At 33.4% G+C, this 20683-nt stretch overlaps 1 protein-coding gene across 1 annotated transcript; it reads right to left on the reverse strand.

Moving 5' to 3' along the window:
• Positions 1–1262: 1262 nt before the first annotated feature.
• Positions 1263–20542, reverse strand: LOC129270079 (uncharacterized). Its single transcript, XM_064105763.1, has 7 exons — positions 20036–20542; positions 12560–12751; positions 9507–9598; positions 9010–9109; positions 7622–7697; positions 4665–4777; positions 1263–3645 (listed from the first exon to the last, which is right to left on the reverse strand). The coding sequence occupies exons 1-7, from the start codon at positions 20099–20101 to the stop codon at positions 3538–3540; spliced, it is 747 nt and encodes a 248-aa protein (XP_063961833.1). The 5' UTR covers positions 20102–20542; the 3' UTR covers positions 1263–3537.
• Positions 20543–20683: the final 141 nt, after the last annotated feature.

The raw sequence follows: 20683 nt of genomic DNA on the forward strand, positions 1-20683 counted from the left end.
CAGAATATTTGCTATTAATTGCAATTATTTTCTTGCAACACCTTGTCAATAATTTACATAGTTTACTTGCAAAGTTTAGTGATCTATCACCAGAGCAATCGTCATAGACAGATATAGCAGTCATACTTTCATATTCCTTGTTTGATTTCTTTCAAACGCTTGCCATTTTTTTTAAATCAAATTTTAATTTGGCCAAATAAAAGATATAGACAAGTGGAAATTAGACTATATATGAAACTGGGCAGTAAAAACAATGACAATTAGACTAATACAGTGTTGCAAGAAACTTGCGATCAATTGCAAGTCAATTTTTGGTCCCTAAATCAATCATATGTCTTGCAAGTAATTGCAAATTTATGATTGATTGCCGATCTGCTTCTTGAAATAAGGAGTGTAATCTGATTTGCTTCATCTAACGTTGATCTATCAGTTGTAAATTTGCAACGTAATATTTGTGATTGATCGCAAATATTTTCTTGCAACACCCCCCAAGTGGGCATCAGACTAAGGGTGGTGTATACTAAAGAGCAATTAGACCAAACAGGACAGGTTAGCCCATGTTGTATTAGACTACTTGAGAAGTAGGCCAACTGCTTGAATATAAACCACCTTTGATAGGAGAAGTCGAGTGGTTTTAATTGGGTTTTTTTTTTTATTCTTTCCAAGGATCAATAAGTCTGCCATCACCACTAATACAACAATCAATTTTATCACTATGAGATAAAGCCAAGTCTAAATTTTTGCTTTCCATACTTCATTGTTTACACCTCGTTTATTCACATCCCTAGACATGTCCGCACCCTTCACTCCATCGCCACAATCATTATATGACGGCTACAGCAACGCGTTCATTGCATCCAACACCTCATTCAATGGCTCAGACTCTTCCTTTTTCATCCCTTTTCCAAAAGCTTTCATTGTTTTATAGTTCTCATTAATATTTGGAATCACCTTATTATCATTCCATGCTTTGATCGGTTCTTTCTATTAATTGTGCTTGACCATGTTCATCTATCAAGATTTGATCCCACCGCTGCCACAAGTCATATCACTTCACAAAATTGTTCTTTCTATATAAGTCTCCTATGCAATCCCATATCCTTATCAAATCAACTCGTAATGCTCTTCTATCTAACAAAACTTACTTCACTTTTCAATCTAATTTGTCCCGATTTACTCAAATTACGTCATGAATAAATATGATGATCAAGAATAGCATTGACTCCACCTATACCAATGAAAGATGTGGAAATCCACCAAAATGAATCAATTGATAAGTTTTATTGTTATCATAAAAGAAAGAGGTTAAGTAAATGGACTAGCATGTAAAGCAAGATCCAATAAAAGTATAAGATGATCATTATACATTTTCCTAGGGCTAGGCTCTTGTTTTTACTCCCAAATCACATATTTTATTTCTCACAAATCCGTTGTTGGTACATTCACACATAATCATCAGTATTGAAGCAGTTGCCATGCCAAAAATCCCTCCTGTTTATTATTTCAAAAAAATAAATTGAATAATAATGCATAAACAGAGATAATTCATTTGTACTCATTTATATGATCCTTTATTTATTTTTTTTACATTAGATACATGCATTATGTTTACTTCAACAAGCCATAAACATGTCATATAATTTCAAAATCATTATAAAACAATCATTCAAAAGTGATTATTTTTTTAAGTCACATTGTTCCATGGGAACAAACAGGAAGGACTTGGCATTTTTGTTTTCGTTGTTGTAAAAAAAAAAACATGGCTAAAAATCAATATTTTTTTTGTTTTCTGAAACTCATATACCACTTATAAACTTAGGAAAAAATATGATCATAAATAACTGTTAAAATACATCTACATGGTACTAAAACATAAATCAATTTTGTAACCTGAAAATTTCAGCCCAATGAAAAGGGAGTTATTAAAGTTTTAATATGCATTGACAGTATTCTAGTATAGATGCAGCAGACATAAATTTGTACATCCTACGTATATATTACACTTACATTACCAAACGTTTCTTCACTATGTAAAAACTTATCAAAAAAACCTGACATGTTCATTTCACATAAGTGGCATGTAACATACCATAGATAATGGTTTCCAACATATTTTAGGCATGTAAATAATATTTACATCAACATCAATAATTATTTGAATTATATCTATCTTAAATATACAGAAACTTTTCAACAATAACCCACTTTGAAATTAAAGTACTCCTCCAAGAAAGACCTTTACCAATATCGCATACATGTATATTCACTATACAACAGATTCTGTTCACAATAGAAAACACTGACAATAACGTGGTCTCAAATTTCAAAGGTTTCTTTGTATGATATTATTGCAACTATAAACTAAAACTTTCAGTTTTTTTCCAATTATATTTGGAAATAACTAAATGCTGCAGGATGTATTAAAATATAATCTAAAATGATCTTAATTCCACCAATTATTTGAACTGAAACTCTGAAAGTGATAAAATTTATCATATAAAATCATGAACATTACACACACGATTCAAATACATATTCAAGAGTCAAGCAAGAAATTATAAGGCACTTGATACAGAAATATAGAAAAATTAAAACATGTAGAAATTATTTTCAGATTTCAATGAATACTTAATGAGGGGGGGGGGGGGCCCAGATAAAATAAATCTCCCCAAACTATTTAAAATTATATCCAAACTTGCAAATCACATAAAATGTAATAGATTTAGATAGATTTTTACAAATTTCAAAAATCATCAGGATTACTGGTCCTTATTTAATGATGAGGACCATTCGTTGGGAATGAATAAACATAAACATACAGGTAGGTAGGTTTCTCAATAATGATGATCAGTCTATGATTATATAAAGAGGTACAGTTTTTCCATTTTTAAATTAAGAATACCAGCTGTATATCTTTTACCAATCTAATTGTCCTAACTTTATACATAAATCCAATTCAATATTCATTCTTCCTTTAATTAACATATTTTAATTAATTAACAACATATTTTATTTTGCATTCTGGGGAGTAAATTTACAGTGGGTTCCAGGTCAATTTTACTAGTTTTTTTTTCAAATAGCATTTGAAAATTGGAGAGGTGCCCCTGTAAATTGCCAATGGATTTACTACAAAAATAATTTTGAAATGAACAAATGTATGACACAACCAACATTACTATTAACTTCACCTCCTCCCTGCTGCATCGTATTAAAAACTGAATGTATCGCAGAATAAAACGGAATGTACATCGAATTAGCACATACAGTGGTGCTAGAATGTTAGTGAACCCCACCACAAAATGCATTCCTTCATGCTGAGTATTTAATGCAAGAACAAAACGACAATGTTTAGGCGAGCCCAGAGAAACAAACTTCATTACCTGACTTTACAATTAAAATATCTATAACATGGCAGAACTTAAACATTTATGTTCATTTTCTGGTGGGGTTCACTAACTGTTTAGACACTGTAAATTTTGTAAAAATAAATATTACATTCTCAGGTATACAAACTTATGTGATTTACAAGTGAAGACTTCATTCTATACCAAAGAGTTGGCATACTTGTTTCTTGGTGTCCTCAGGACTCACCACAGTAAAGCCTTTTGTTCTTGAGTCTTCGAAGATCTCATGGTCATTGCCACCCTAAAGATGAGCAAAAAGATGCAAAGAATGAGAGAATAAGAACAGAAGAAAAGAGAGAGACAAGATGTGAGTATTGCGTGTCTCTGTAATGGATACATCATCAGGTCATTGGTATAGCAATACATGTATTCATTTGATTTTTTTAAAGCTCATTTCCATTTTTTGATAGCAAATGAACATTGATTTAAGAAAGTGATTAAATGTGGGTTTCAAGACATCCTCCTTGTACATGTGCAAGATTATCTTGTATTCAACTCATGTTACCAAACTGTTCATTTCTACCCAACACCCGGGGTGAAACTCTGTCTAAAACTTATCATTATTATAACTATCTATTTGACCAAATCATGATACAACCACAGATGACATTATACATGGTAAAAACAAACAATACAGAATGGAGCAGAGCTACATGCTGGTCAGGGGTGATAAAAGCATAATAAATAGCTGTTGCTCGGAAGCATATCACCCCCACATGTTGCACTGCGTACAAATATCAACTTACAAAACATACAAATTACAAAAACTAATCTAGCTCATTAACTTTGTTAATGTTTCAATAATGTTATTTTAATAATAATAATATTATTTTCGCATTTCAATCTCACATAAATGAAAGTAATATAACCGATTCACTTTGTAATTATTGCATCAGTTTCAATCTAGTAATCATGAATAGGTAATCAAAATAGCATACCATTCTTTTATATTAGTTATGCGAAACTCCCCAAGCCTGTGGGTGTCCATGGCAATTCAACCATATAATTCAAATACATACGAACAGCCCTAGCCCAGGAGAGCGTCTTATCATATTCTGTCTGACAAGTTGTCAGATCTGACAACTTTCCTTGATTTTGATTTGCTGAGAGGCACGGTTCCTATGATAAACATTGGACAGAACATACAATATCCAAACATTTGTTGGATAAAACATCCAGTCTGACGAGTCCTTCCATGAAGCACTCCCCTGAGATACATATTGATATTTCATGAAGTAATTACAACATTTTTAAACTCACCTTGTATGTCTTGTCACCAAAGAAGTAGATTTCTTTGAAGTCCTTTTCCACAAATCTAAGACAGTAAGTCTTGTCCCATCCTGTTGGGAATGCATCTATGCTGATCTGCCCTCCTATGATAATATACAAATACAGAGAGAAAATAAGGTAATGGAGAAGAGACTATTAAAGAGTGTCCTTAATTGGGTGTCGTGGCGTGCACCTGTAATCCAAGCTACATGGGGAAGTTACAAATTGATACAGAGCTTAGAGGTTCGAGCCCTGGTCCCGATTTTCTGATGGTGACCTGAATCCAAACTCGATTTATGTGGGGAAGTTACAAATTGATGCAGAGGTTCAAGGTTCGAGCCCTGATCATGTCTTCTGGATGGTGATGTCAATGGTCGGACCCTAGCTGACGTAAATAATCATATCTGATTCATACAAGTCAGGAAATACTTAATCACTCACACACACAAGCAAGTTTCTTAACCCTAAACAGGACTTGGCTATTTCAGAATAATGAGGACAGGGAGGGGGTTATCTCCTTTATACTTATTTGTATTTTTTTTTTTTATCTTCTGCTTTTTTCCAAAGAAAAATCATTACCGACCATTCAACAAATGAACACTAAATCAGTTAAGCAGACCAATTTTAAAAAATAAAATAATCACCCATTTATGAATTTCATCTTCCACTGAGTTTGTACATGAAAAACACAAATTCTGAAACAGTATTCTGTTTTTTACTGCAGTTCATTAGAAATCATGGGAATACAGTTTTATTTTGAATGTGTGGACAAACATTAATTCTTTATATTAATGAAGCAAACATGGGTGAAGCACATCCACAGGCATGCATTAGTGCATTAATAGAACTGTATGAACTGCTGTGAAGAAATCAGTGAAACTTCCCCTCTATCTTTACAAAGACCCTTCATGTGTAAATCTCACAAATCAGTTCAGCACACAAACAGTTGAATTACAAAAGATTCCAACAAAACAAGCATTGCTAGAGGACAATGGACACTCCTATTGATAGGGTAGTAAAAAAAGGGTGTGGTGGTGTTACTGCAGTGTTATTTCATTGTCATAGTTTGTCTCACATGACTGCACTTTGATACAAAGTCAGGGTTAGCTCAATATCAAAGATAGACTAAACTGGATAGGTGAGGGTACTATACATGTACATGATAAAGCAACTTACCTAGGTTATATTTTGATGGACTAATTCAGTATCAATCCCACAACTTGGGACATGTAAATAACAAGTGTTTTGTGCTGTGGTAATTTCTTAAATTCATTTCTTTCATTTATTTACAGTGTACCGGATTTCCATTAAAAAATATACACATATGTACAGATTTTTAAAAAAAGGAAATACCAAGCTGATATAAATGATAAATATATGAAATCGAAATATACATGTAACATACAAATCTGTATTCAGGATGTCATAATGTGAAAATTAACAAATGAGTGAAAAGCAAAAAAAAAATATTCATACACACCTACTTGCATAATTAACTACTTACAAAATATTATGATTAAAATCTAATTTTAAAAATGTTACTATACAGTCTTGTAGCTTTCATCCGCCTCTACTAGCGTGCAATATTTTCCAACAATTGCGCAATCAGCAGGCAAAGTCAGTTTGGCCTCCCCCTTCAGATCTCCCAAACCTGATCTGAAATAGCCTGATTAAAATAGGGGTAATATTGCGGAGCTTTCCTCCCCCTAAAATAAAATAGAATAGCTCAGCAGAAGAAATGGTTGGTGGTGGTGATGGTTTTTATATCACTACTGTGAGATGGACAGTTTTATAGACCTGGCAAAAGTTCTCATGAGGTTTCCTTTTCCATGACGTTTCGACAAAGTGTGGCTGTTAACTTCCTTTAAAGATCAAGTCCACCTCAGAAAAATATTGATTTTAATCAATAAAGAAAAATCAGACAAGCATAATGCCAAAACTTTCATCAAAATCGGATGTAAAATAATAAAGTTATGACATTTTAGTTTTGCTAATTTTTCACAAAATAGTTAGTGCAAAATTTACTCAAATGCAAATGAGAGAATCAATGATGTCTCTCACTCGCTATTTCTTTTGGTTTTTATTGTTTGAATTATACAATATTTCAATTTTTACAGGTTTGACGATAAGGACCAACTTGACTGAACCATAAAATTTTAAACAATGGTAATTCCACATGTTTAGGGAGAAAGAAGACTCTGTTTCACAGGACAATGAGGAGAAAGTTATAATTTTTCTTATTTCATATAATAAAATTCAAAAGAAATAGTGAGTGGGTGATGTCATCAGCTCCCTCATTTGAATACTGACCAGGATGTGCAAAAAAAAACTATTTTGTGAAATTAAGCAAAAATTCTTATTCTACATCCGATTTTGATGAAATTTTCAGTGTTTGTTGGATTTTTCTCTTTTTATTCAAACCAACTTTTTGTTGGGGTAGACTTGTTCTTTGATCTTTATCAAACTCTGACAAATAAAACACTTTGCATGGAAATGCTCATTTACAATTTATAATTTTGGTTGACAGAGATCATCTTTAGCCAATAGGAATTTAAGTGATTGAGGATCTAATTCATCACCCAAGAACATGTTCTAGTCACCTGTAATGTCATACGTTCACATGGCCGTACGTACATGGAGCAGGGGGGAGGGGCCAGTTCCCCCCCCCCCCCCCATAAATTTTGAAAACTTACATTTTTTTAGTTCACCATAAGTATTTTACTTTACAATGTTCAAAAGCACCCTAATTACAAGCTTGGTCGCTTTGCTCCCTTGCTTTCGAGTTTTTTCAAAAAAGTTTACGTGTCCTGCCCCTCCCTCCTAGCAAAAAATGTTCTATATTTGGTAATACATACATTTCTTTACAAACAGCTTTGTGAAACCACCTTTTGGTATTTTACCATAAAAGGAGAATCAATAATAATAATGGCAAAATCACATAGACTCACCTATAGAGAACACAAGACCATCCTTGGTGAACTCTTTGCGAAGTGCATCAACCATTGTTGTCCTTATCCCATGTTGCTAAAAAGACATTAAAAACAATTTGAGAGATCATCACATATTGTCTAACATCAATTTATAACAAATCTGGTGGGTGTTTCATAAAGCTACTCGTAAACTTACGCACAACTTTATGTACGACTGGAACATGTTCTTATGTCCTAAATTTAATGACATAGGGATGTATCATTTAGCATAAGAAGGCGTCACCAGTCGTATCTTATCGACAGCTTTAAGAAACACCCACCTGGGCCCTGTAACACAGAGCTTTCCATTTGAACAGAGGGTGATATTATTATTTACATTTAAATAATAACATTGATCATCATGTGCAATCAAACATCTCAATCAACCGCACTATCGATGGCTAAACTTAGTGTTAAATGCCCCAGAGCTTCAAGGCAACCATATACATTATAATTGAAAGATAAACAAGTGGAGCGCCTCTGGCAGTCTCGTCTGCATTATAGCAGCAGTGCTGACTTTGAAAACGACTACAGAAACACCATTCATATGATGATAAAATACTTTGTTCATTGACCCTAAATGGCATTTGACCTTGATCTTGTGACCGAAGACTTGTGCAAGATGATCAGTGATACTTGATTACCCATATGTTCAAGTTTCATTAACTAGATCCATAAACCTTCAAAGTTATGATGGCAATTAAACAAATACCCCCAAAATGGCAAAAGTTCATTGACCTTGGTCATGTGACCTGAAACTCACACAGGATGTTCACTGATGCTTGACTACTTACTCTCTTGTCCAAGTTTCATTAACTAAATGATTTCATATGTACATGTACTTTCAAAGTAATAACATTTAAAAAACTTAACCTTCGTTAAAATTTTGTTTTTATTCCCCAACCTAGTCTAAGTTCATTGACCCTAAAGAACCTTTGACCTTGGTTATGTGACCTGAAACTCACAAAAGATGTTCAATGATACTTGATAACTCCTATGTCCAAGTTTCAAAATCCAGATCCATAAACTTTCAAAGTTATGATGGAAGGCAAATTCAAATACCCCCAACCCCCATCAAATACTAACCAAACTATTAAAACAGGGTTCCCATAACAAATAATTTGTCAATCTGAAATTGACAATGGTTCCAAACACCTGCAGTGTCAGGCAAACTTTGGGGCTAGGACAAATATAAGATTTCAGCTGGGATTTTGAATTTGCTTCCTTTAATCATTTGCATGCAGCATGAAAAACTGTCTAAAATATATATTTGCCAATGTGCAAATTCAGGGAAAATTTTTATTTTTTTCCAAGTCTACCATTTTTCATAATTCAAATTTAGTCATTTCCTTTATTTGAAATCTTACCTTGTCAAACTCGCTGAATTCTCCCCTCTCTTCATAAGTACAGCTCCTCCCAATCGGACAGATGTTAAGCATGCCATTCCTGAATTCAATGAATGTACCTCTGAAATAGCAAATATGTAAAAAAAGAATTGAACTCTAAATCAACTTGGTGCCGGTGAAGAAAAGTTTCTCTCAATACCATGATGACTGATGTTTGGAGTAAAAATTTTGTTTCAGACATGGTAACATTTCACATTGAATTGCTGTATACTTAAAAAACATACATTTTGCAGATGCTTTGTCATGAAATTTATGAAAATAAATCTGCCATTTAAATATTCAGGTTACAAAGTAATGTTCATGAATGGGATGTACCATAGCATATTCTTCTTAAGTAATTTAGAAATCATTATTTCAGCTTTAGTGTGAACACTGAAATCAATTCATACTTATCAAATTAATAAATGCATCCTACACTGGTATTAGAAATTATGAAAATATTCAAAATTTGCACATACCGTTTGCGTGGTAGTTTTACACCAGAGAGGTATCCAAGACTGAAGTTGATTAATTCTTGTATTTTATCCTCTCCCATAAACTTTTGGATACTCTGAAGGATAAAAAGGAACATTGATTTGTAAATATGAATAATTAGAGCTTTGGGGTGCAATTGAATCATCATATTACTTTTGAATGATAAAATAATTCAAATATCTTTTTTTTAATGAATTAACATATTACCAAAAGTAAATTACAAATTGATTCCATTCAAAATAATCATATAAATGTACCTTATATACACACACTGACAAATTGGGGAAATTTTGTGTGCAAGTAAATAATAATGAATATTAAAAGTAGTGTATTATCAGTCTCATTTAATGCAATAATCATTATTTGTGTAATATAAATCTCAAAATGTAGAAAATATTATTGCAAAATATCTGATTTCAAAAAAGGAAATACTAAGCATAACTAACTTATCAGAGAAAGATACTGAAAACTTGATTTAAAAAAAACAAAGAAAAAGCAAGATCAAAAAGATATAATGATGAATTTGGTTCTGGTCAGTTAATTTCTACATCCGAGAATGAATCAACAATGGTACGCTAGACTTTGTGATCTGACATGAGAGTTGGTAAATCATGTAAAGAATTATTTGTATCCCTACATACAGTACGTAATCAACAATGGTTTTATGGTTTTCTGAGGGAGGCTCAACAAAAGTACATCAGAAATAACTTCTTTGTCACTACGGAAACAATTACCAGCAAATCTCATAAGTACTACATTTAATTACCGTGGTGGAGATACATGTAGGTGGAAGATCTCCATAAATTTCATCTTTTGTTTTATGGTCTCTCAAACTAATACTTTGTACCCTCATTGATAATTGAGTATGTGCCATCTAGTCTATCTTACTTCTTGATTGTCCATATTTCAGAACCATACAAAAGGATACTTTCTACACATGCCCTAAACATGGAGAGTTTTGTTGACAGAGAAATATTATATTCCCAAATCAATTCACTCATTTGGATGTATATAATTAATCATAAGTGTAGATTAAAAAGTTCCAATTAAAATGGTTGGCATCATGAATCAAGTTTCATGGCTTTCAAGTTACCTTATTCATGTAAAATTATTAGTGACAATGTTGGCAATCGCATACTGAATACACTGTCTAGGTCAAATTTGATCATTGTAAAGACTATGAATTGATCGAGGTTTACCAACACAACCAACACAATGTCTGAATATGATATTAAAGGGATGGTCCGGTCTAAAAATATTTATATCTTAATACATAGAGTAGAATTCACTGAGCAAAATGCCGAAAATTTCATCAAAATCGGATAACAAATAATAAAGTTATTGAAGTTTACTTTTAAGTTTAGCAATATTTTGTGAAAACAGTCGTCATGAATATTCATTAGGTGGGCTGATGATGTCACATCTCCACTTTCCGTTTCCTTATGTTATTACATAAAATCATATTTTTTTCATTATTTCATACTTGTGTGAATAATATGTCTCCCTAGTTATAATGAAATAAGTTGCAGCAATAAATATCTAATGCACTAAATCAGTTGTCAATCCAATTTTTCTAGTTCTTGGAGGAAAATATTTGAATAAACCTAATTTCATATAATAAAATACAAAACAAGTGGAGATGTGACATCATCAGCCCACCTAATGAATATTCATGACGACTGTTTTCACAAAATATTGCTAAACTTTTAAAATTCGATAACTTTGTTATTTGTTATCCGATTTTGATGAAATTTTCGGCATTTTGCTCAGTGAATTCTACTCTATTAAGCTATACATACTTTCAGCCCGGACCATCCCTTTCATCTGTAAGCTCTTGTTTAAAGGTCAAGTCCACCCCAGATAATTGTTGATTAGAATCGATAGAAAAAAATCAAACAAACATAACGCTGCAAATTTCATCGAAATCGGATGTAAAATAAGAAAGTTATGACATTTTCAAGTTTCGCTTATTTTTCACAAAACAGTTAAATGCACAACTCAGCGATATGCAAATGAAAGAGTCGATGATGTCCATCACTCACTATTTCTTTTGTTTTTTATTGTTTGAATAATACAATATTTCAATTTTTACAGATTTGACAATAAGGACCAACTTAACTTAATCATAAACTGTTAAAATAATGGTAATTCCACATGTTCACGGAGAAATAAAACTTTGTTTCACTTGACAAGGAGGAGAATATTAGAATATTTCATATAATAAAATACAAAAGAAATAGTGAGTGGGTGACATCATCAGTCTGCCAATTTGCATACCGACCAGGATGTGCATATAACTGTTTTGTGAAATTAAGCAAAACTTTAAACTGTCATAACTTTCTTATTTTACATCTGATTTTGATAAAATTCTCAGTGTTTTGCTTGTTGGATTTTTCTCCTTTATTTTGTTGGGGAGGACTTGTCCTTTAAAGACTGAATTATAAAGTAAATGGAGTAAATAAAAAAGTGAACTATTTCACCAGGAAGAACGTATTGATTGAAAATTGCATTCGTGCTTCACAAATCACAATGCCATCAATAAAGCCAGGACAAGAGATAAAATTGGCACAAAATATCCTGTAACAATGTTCTGCATTGCCAAATTGAAATTGGCACCCCTTTCTGAATCAGATATTCTTTCAATCAATCAATAGTCCTATTTCCAATTTGTGTGATGTTTACTGAAAGCCAATAGCATGGATCTAGTTTTACCAATCAGTGAATAAGCTGTGCACTACTAGGGTAATATTTGATGAATAATTGAATATCCCATTTCATTAGCACCTGCTTCACTGTTACAAGAAAGGAGTCAACTATATACATCATTTATTAAAGTCAGCATTTTCCCTGTTACAAAGGGCTCCTGATTTTCATGACACGATGAAAGGGATAGGGTTAATCATAAAAAGTATCTCATCAATCTTCATAATGAGTTTTAAATTCAAATGCCACAATGCAGACTTATTTTAAGCAAGTATCTCAACAACGCATGACCCGAGCAAAGTTGCAATTCTACATTACAATCCTCTATAAATACCTCTTTAGCAATGATCTCTCCATTTGCTAATGCAACGAGCCCATTCTCTGCGAAGACGAAATCAAACATGTTGAGTCTATCTCTACCACCCATCTGTTCTTCAATCTTGGCCAGATCTGATCCTCCAACGAGACCAACTGGGTATTTATGCATCAAATTCTCCAAAAAGGTAACCATATCAGGTTCGATAACCTAGATTGAAGAAGATAAAGTGGGGAGTCATGACATCTTTACTGGTATATGATGCTATGAGGAAACATAAATAAACACAGGCGACGTACTGTTCCAAAATTATATTGGATATTGATTCAAACTTCCACATACATGTATATCCCTTCTCCTCATTTTATAAGAAAGGCTTTTTTTTGGTAAAGGCCAAATTAGTTTCAAATCGTAGCCAATCGAACAATTGTTATGACATAATTCCGACAAGATTTTCAATTCGCTTTTATTCTCATAAGGATGGAAGCATAGTCACAGATTTGAACATATATTTGTATAATGATTTAGACCTTTAAACTGTATTAGGCATTCCATATCTCAATGTTCCCATCAAATTTTACAAACATTTCATTCCAAATTGATTCACAGACCAGTCGTAAGGTGTTCGGTGACCTTTAATCAACGTTCCACAAGTTGAATAACGCCTAAGTCAAGGCACTTTTTTAGACCAGAATATTAAAACATGTGTTATATACCTTAAGTAGAATTCCTCCTAAATCAAACAGATTTCTGCATAGGCAGAGTTACTTGTATCTTTATAGGTTTGGGATACTACTGTCACTATGTTGCATCAATATTCCCATGAAATGAAAAAGGTCTTTAACATGACTTGATATTTGCATTGATGTATTTTGTTAAAGTTTGTCTTAATTTCTATTTTTTGCTTTTTATTGTCTCTGCTTGCTCTTTTGTCAGAAGATATTGAGCTCTTTCATAACTTGTGATCATAGAGATCATAGAGAAAAAAAAATCCTTGATCATTACAGCATGTAATTGATGATATCCATTTATAAGCAAATCCTCATTCTTGCCAAGAATTAGGATTTCCATTATTACAAACAATGCAGTGAATGACCTCCTGTAAATCTACTTAATGATATAAATATCAATAGCTTGGGATTTTCAGTTTTCACAATGAAAATGTATTAGTGGGTTTAAATCAAATAAGCAACAAAAGGCTGAATTACATGAATTTACATTTCAAAAGCAAATAAAAAATAGGCAATAATATAAAACTTGCAAAAGGGGACACAGTAATAAAATGGTTTAAAAAAAGTTGCAATGTCATAAAGAAAGGCCAAAATAAATAATGAAATGGAGACTTTTACACATTTGATATAAATCTGTATATTAAGCCACAATCTCTATCTGGCATGAGACAGAAATCTCTCTCTCAAACTCCCTCTCCAAAAAAGAGAAAGTAGCTGTTATAAGAAGGGAATGCAGCGACCAAACCTTCTGGGGTGGGTACACAGAAAATTTAGCAATTTTACGTATTGATTGAAATATAATACATGTGAGAATAGGTGACATGGCATTTGCACCTGCCACAATTGCTCCGGGCTTCATTTCGTTTAAGATATATAGGGTTAGGGTTGCAATCGGGTTTTATATTAGGTTTAGGGTAGGTTATAGCGTTAATCCCAGGGTTGAAGTTGTTCATTCGATTAGTGTGGAATTTAGAGTGGAGTCGTTAGAATAATATTTCACATAGTATCACCTTTTCTGGGGATTTATTTTAAAATTTCGGACATTTATATACTATTTCCTGACCCTATTACAGACAGCATTGCTAGCGTGAGCGCCATTGACACCGGGGGGGGGGGGGGGGGGGAGGCACTCAAATTATTTTTTTATGGGGGGTGTGCCTCATGAAACTCTAAAATGGGGGTCTAAGGCAATTAGGTACTGATTAAACGGGTAAAGAATGGGGTCTTGGGAACTCAATATCCCTGCACGGTGTGAAAAACAGGGTCTACGGAACGGGATCGCGGCACTGTAGGTACGGTGCATCATAGCGCTGTGAATGCGTTAGCCATGCATGGAGCGGCTACTAGTTATATGATTATGTAGGGAGTTGCGAAGTCGTACATGCGTCTCTCATATACGGTGCTCGCGCTTGACAATTTTGGCATGGCTGGGGAACTGAGAGATGTATCGTAACGGGGGTCTTGCGAGCGAGGCAGGGCGGCTTCTGAACTGCACTTTTGTCATTCGGAGTATCTAGAGAATTGAAAATTAGGTCTGAAAAAGGGGGCCATCAAAGCGGCACGTCCCCGTACTGTTGTGTTGTCGCTGGATCGATATTGCGCTTTACTTTCAACCAGACTTAAATGAGACGAATGGATGCAGGATGTACAGTTCATATATTAAAGATGATTACTTGATTATAATGACAAATACATGAGTAAGTCTGATGGTGACTATACTCTGAAGATGAAGATAATATAAATGCTGCAAACTGATGTAGTATACTTTTCTGTAGCTCTAAACTCCAATCTCTATTCTGTAAAACTAATCTGTAATCTCTATTCAGCAATCTCGATTCTTCTGATTTGGGTTCAGAAGTGAATCCCTTTTATATTGGTCTGCTCAATACTCTTTACAACCAAACAGGTGTTGGTCAACCTTGGAGGCTTGACCAAAACAATCTGTAGTCATAACTTTACTCTGAATTGGGGGAGTTGACCTTTTACGGAGAACATGAAATGTTGTGAATAAGAAACCCATAAAATGTTTTTGCGTCAGAAGTTTAGCTGGAAGAAGAATGAGTAATACTTTCTTAAGAAAGTTGGAATCGGTAAACATGATTTCCTGTTATACTTCCTGTAGAAGTATTGATTAAGTATTGATATATTGGTCATAACATAACATTACTACCAATATGTGAGTGCCCCCCCCCCCCCGGGCATTGACATCAGTGAATGTACCAACTTAACAATAACAGTTCATTTTCAAATCTTTCTTAAATTACAATTTACTAGGTCTAGATCAAGCCATCAATATCAGCGGAAATGCAGCCACACTGCTCCAAGAAAAAAAAACTAAGTCACAGAATCAAATGTATACAAAATAACACACGATCCATTGAGAAAAATCAATGTCTACTCCATGACCATGGGGTATGAAAATTAATGATTTTTAAAATTATGATTATTTGTCAATTTACATCTGAACACACTGATGCAAAAATTACCTTTGACCTTGACCCAGTGATCTGAATATCTAACTAGCAGGATTGTTGGTAATATGGTAGTCAAGTATTGGATACTCTTATATTATTACAAGCTTATTGGAATATTAAATAGAATATGATAAATGAACTTTTGAAAGTTGCTATAGCAGACTAAGTTCAAAGTCTCCAGTGAAGTTGTTTACCTCAAATGGCTCTTGACCTTGACTTCATCATGTGAGTTATATAAAGTTTCATTGGATTTGATCTTGAACATTCTTAATTAGATGATGAAATATTTGATATTCAAACTCAAAGAGCATTGTCCGCAGAAATGATCTCCAACTGCGAGACTGGTCATTTAAATGCTACACACATTGATTCAATGGCATAATATGCCAAAAGCTTTGAGAGGGCTAAAAATGTTGAAATTTTTATTTCAAAAATCAAATTTTAAAATAGATTTTGACATAATATTAAAAAATGATATATTTCTTCCTTCCCTTTCTTGTTTTCTTTCCCCTTCTCTTTTCTTTTCTTGGTTGTGAAAAATTGAGGAGTGGGGGCAAGAACCCCAAAGCCCCCCATCTGTATGCCACTGCATTGATTGCTGATGAAAGTTTTATGAAAATAGGTATAGGTCATATGGAATTCTTTGTGAAGATTTGAATCAAATGTAATAGAGATCTATTTCATATTACACTCATTTAAGTTATCAGTTTTAATAAGATTTAAAAGAAATTACTTTATCTTCTCTCCACCTCCCCTTTCTTCATTAATCAATCATAGTCGGATCTGTTTTATAATTCCTAGATGACATGACGCATAAACTGATACTAATTTTAAACACATATTATATTACTCTTAACAGATTTAAAGGTCAAGTCCACCCCAGAAAATTGTTGATTTGAATCGATAGAGAAAAATCAAACAAGCATAACACTGAAGACTTCATCAAAATCGGATGTAAAATAAGAAAGTTATGACATTTTAAAGTTTCGCTTATTTTTCACTTAACAGTCATGACAGTTTATAATAGGTATGTGACAAAAAAAATGAAAATCATCAAATATGAATAAATTTGGTATCACTTGAAAGCTCTTAAAAAGACCTTTAAAATGATACCAAGAACTTTAATTTTCATCAAGAAATTAGAAAGTTATTCCAGTTTAAGTTGCGCATATTCATCCAAATTTGTGGTCATTGTCTTAATGTAAAGTCAATGGAGTACAGAACCCATTTTTGTGACCATTTTGTGACCATTTTGAACCCAAGTCTTCAACAGGTTCTAACTTCTTTGTTTTTGAGTCCTATGAAGTAATTTAGGTATCAATGGAAAGGCGAGAGAATGCTCAATTGATGTGTATCAATTCATCTTGTAATTTTTCTTATTATGTGTAAAATAATTTCTTCTAATTAATTCTAATTAATTATGCAAATAACACAAAATCACAATTACTCGCCTCTTTTTTTGCCAAATGAAGGTGATTATGATAGATAATTCATATAATTTAGTTGGCATCAAGACAGCATCATGTAGATAATTTCCTAAATGAATTTGTCTAAAGTATTGTTTTTGTAATTTCTAATGTATTTCTTTGTTTTTCTGATATAAATTACAAGCTCTTTTTCAACTTAGTATTGTAATTTTGTATATGTGTATGTACGGGGGTCCTTTTTTACCTATAAAACATTTTCTTTTGTACTTTGTATGACCAAATAAAAATATGTGTGCTTTTTTCTGATGATTTTGATTGTTTCACCAATTCCTTATGTATTCTATTGTTTCAACAATTTGTTATACATGTAAAATATGTAGCTTTTGATTTGAGAGACAATGGACATGTGATTACATTTTTTTAGAAGGAATGAGCAGCTGAGTGTAAAATATGTATGTAGAATTGTATGCAATTTATTTCAAGTATCAAGAAGGACGAAAATTAAGTTTTAATATATTCTATCAGTTGTCAATGTCTTATATTTGTATACATACATTGTATTACTAAGGCCCTGTTTGAGCTCTCTTTTTAAAGAAAAATAAATAAATTCAAATTATTAGTTGAAGCCAAAAGAAAAGGAAAAGAGTGGTCTATTTCTTTCAAAACAAAAAAAAAACAACCAGGAAAAATATATCACAAAGCTCTAAACAACAACAAAACAGACATCAAAGCTCAAAACAAGCACTAAAAACAAGAGAAACAAAAGTGACACAAAAACTTGTACCAATCCCATCCCCATTTTCCAATTCAAAACACAACCCCCACCTGCGCCCCTAAAAAAAGAAAAGTGAATAAAAAAATAAATAGTAAAATTAATAATGAAGAAAACATAAATACATGACTTAGACCCATCTGGAAATGAAATATTCTTTCCTCTGAGTTTTCATATATTTTCTTACAAGAGTGAAAAAAATTACAACAAAAAAATAAACAACATCTAGTTCGTGCATTTTAATAAAAAAAATCAACATTTAAGATATTCTCCTTTCAAAAGCAAATCCAGTCTCCAAATAATGAAATATGACCCCCAAAAAATGAAAAAATAAACAATACAATAATTTTAAAAAGAAACTTTAAAAAATATATAAAAAAAGAAACTGAAAAATTAACAATTTTTGCATTTTAATTAAAAAGTCAACATTTATGATATTCCCCTTTCAAAAGCAAATTCAGTCTCAAAATAATGAAACATGATTGAAAAGTTTCAAAATATATTTTTTTTCTACAAAAGAAAAAAAAGAAACACTATAGATTTTGCATTTTAATTTAATAAGTCAACATTAATATTCCACTTCCAAAAGAATCCAGTTTCCAAATGATAAAACATGATTGAACAATCAAAGTAAAACATGTTGACTCTATAACCTTAGGAGGAAAGAATGTTTTTGTGACAAAATGTATATATTTAAATCAATATCAGAATAACAATCTACAGTATAATGACAGACATTTTCAGAAAAAGGCACAATATTATCAAGTAAACAATTTAGATCCAGTTCAATCCAGCATGAACGACTCACTATCGACCGCTCCCGTCACCAGGCCCTCCGCATCGGGTACCGGTAGCTCGACTGCCGAAAGACGGACGGGAGCCCACCGCATCGGGCAGCTCGACTGCCGAGAGACCGGCTGTGACAAGGGTAGCTCGCTTCTCTTATATCTGGACAGCTCAACGATAGAATCTTTTAATTTTAATTTTTTTGTTGATTTGAATATATTCTATAACAATTCAGATACATAATTGAATCGTAGTTCTACTTACCATTAAAAAATTTCGATCATTTGCGCATCCAAAAATTTGATGAACTTTCAAGCTCCGATATCCACACTTCACAGGCGAGTATCCACATTGAAACTTATATGTACAGAAAGAGCACATTTTCAACTGTCTGTATCAAGGCACGAGATTGCATCAACTATGTGCGCATGCGCATGAAACCCCATTTTCGATGAGCCTCCCAGACAGAGGCGATGCCACTTGCAGCGAAACCCGCGCGAAAACCATGCAGCCAAAACCAGCGCTCGCGATGCGCCCGTATTCGCACATACCTACAGTTAATGAGTTATATGTACTTAGAGTTACACTGTAACTTGTAAGTTTCTCATTTTACCCTGTGAAATTCCCCAGAAAGATCCCAGCTTGCCCGCCCCGCCAATACACATACACACAAAACACAACTCAGTAATTTATTTTACATCCGATTTTGATGAAGTCTTCAGTGTTGTGCTTGTTTGATTTTTCTCTATCGATTCAAATCAACAATTTGAACAAAGAAATTATTCTTTTTGAAAAAAAAGGGAAAGCAAATTTACAAGGCAACAATAGTCAAAACTGACTAGTTTGCCTATTTAAAATAACAACAACAACAACATGTCATTGTCAGTCATAGTCATACATGATGCCCGACACTGCGACAGTGAGTGTGACATGACAGCAGATTTATTTCTGAGATTGTGAGAAGTGGGAATTTGGGTCTGGGATTAACTTTTGTCAATTTATCCATACCTCAGCTCAGAAAGCATCCACTGCACAGCTACATCAGTTTCATGAAATCACTAGACTAAAATCACTTTCATATCCTTCCTAATTGCGCGAATTGCGCCAATGCAAACGACATGCCAGGTGCATACGTGCAGTGCCCGGTCCCGAAGTTTGGGGCGAGAGACACGGCCATGTTCCGATCGCTCGCGCAAAATGGATGGAACATCCCACCGATTAACCATTACATCATTGTCGATATATGGGACCAGGCTCCCATTTTAAATCGAAAGTTAAGGGAAAATGTTTCTTATATTACTTACTTTTCTAGCAGCAGTAAGGGTCCCATCGACATCAAAAAGAATTATTTTAGATGTATCGCGTGACATATTGAACTATTACCTCTAACTTTAATGTAAAACGACAAGAGATTAACAAACGAAAACACACAAACAGGAGCAGCCGATAGCGACGAGTGACACGTTGTCAAAACTAGTGGACTGCAGTGCAGTGCGGGTAAATATGCTGTTAGTACGCGTACGGTACCGTACTGCTGACCGCGTGCATGTAGAATTATGTACGATTACCGAAGCGTGCAATATTTTTGTATTGCTTCTTCCAGTGAAAACTGGCTTCATAAATTTCATAACTTCAAAAATGATACATCAAGGAACCAGTAAAAAAGAAATTAATAAACATATCCCAAACATAATAAATTCATAAATCAGTCCATTCATTGTCCAATTCACTGAAAGAAATAAGAAGTTAATACAGAAAAAAGTATGGAGTATAGTAGGCCTATGCAAAAATAATGCGCGTTATTTCTCTATGACACCCCCCCCCCCCATTCTTCCCATGACCCTTTTCTTAAATATTTTTTGTTTTATTTTCATAAAAATCCACCACTCGCGGCCATGGGGAGGGGCGGAGGGCTACATGTACGCATGTACGCATGTAAGCCCTCCCCCCAA

The sequence above is a fragment of the Lytechinus pictus genome, chromosome 10 (assembly GCF_037042905.1).
Source record: "Lytechinus pictus isolate F3 Inbred chromosome 10, Lp3.0, whole genome shotgun sequence".
Lineage (NCBI taxonomy): Eukaryota > Metazoa > Echinodermata > Echinoidea > Temnopleuroida > Toxopneustidae > Lytechinus > Lytechinus pictus.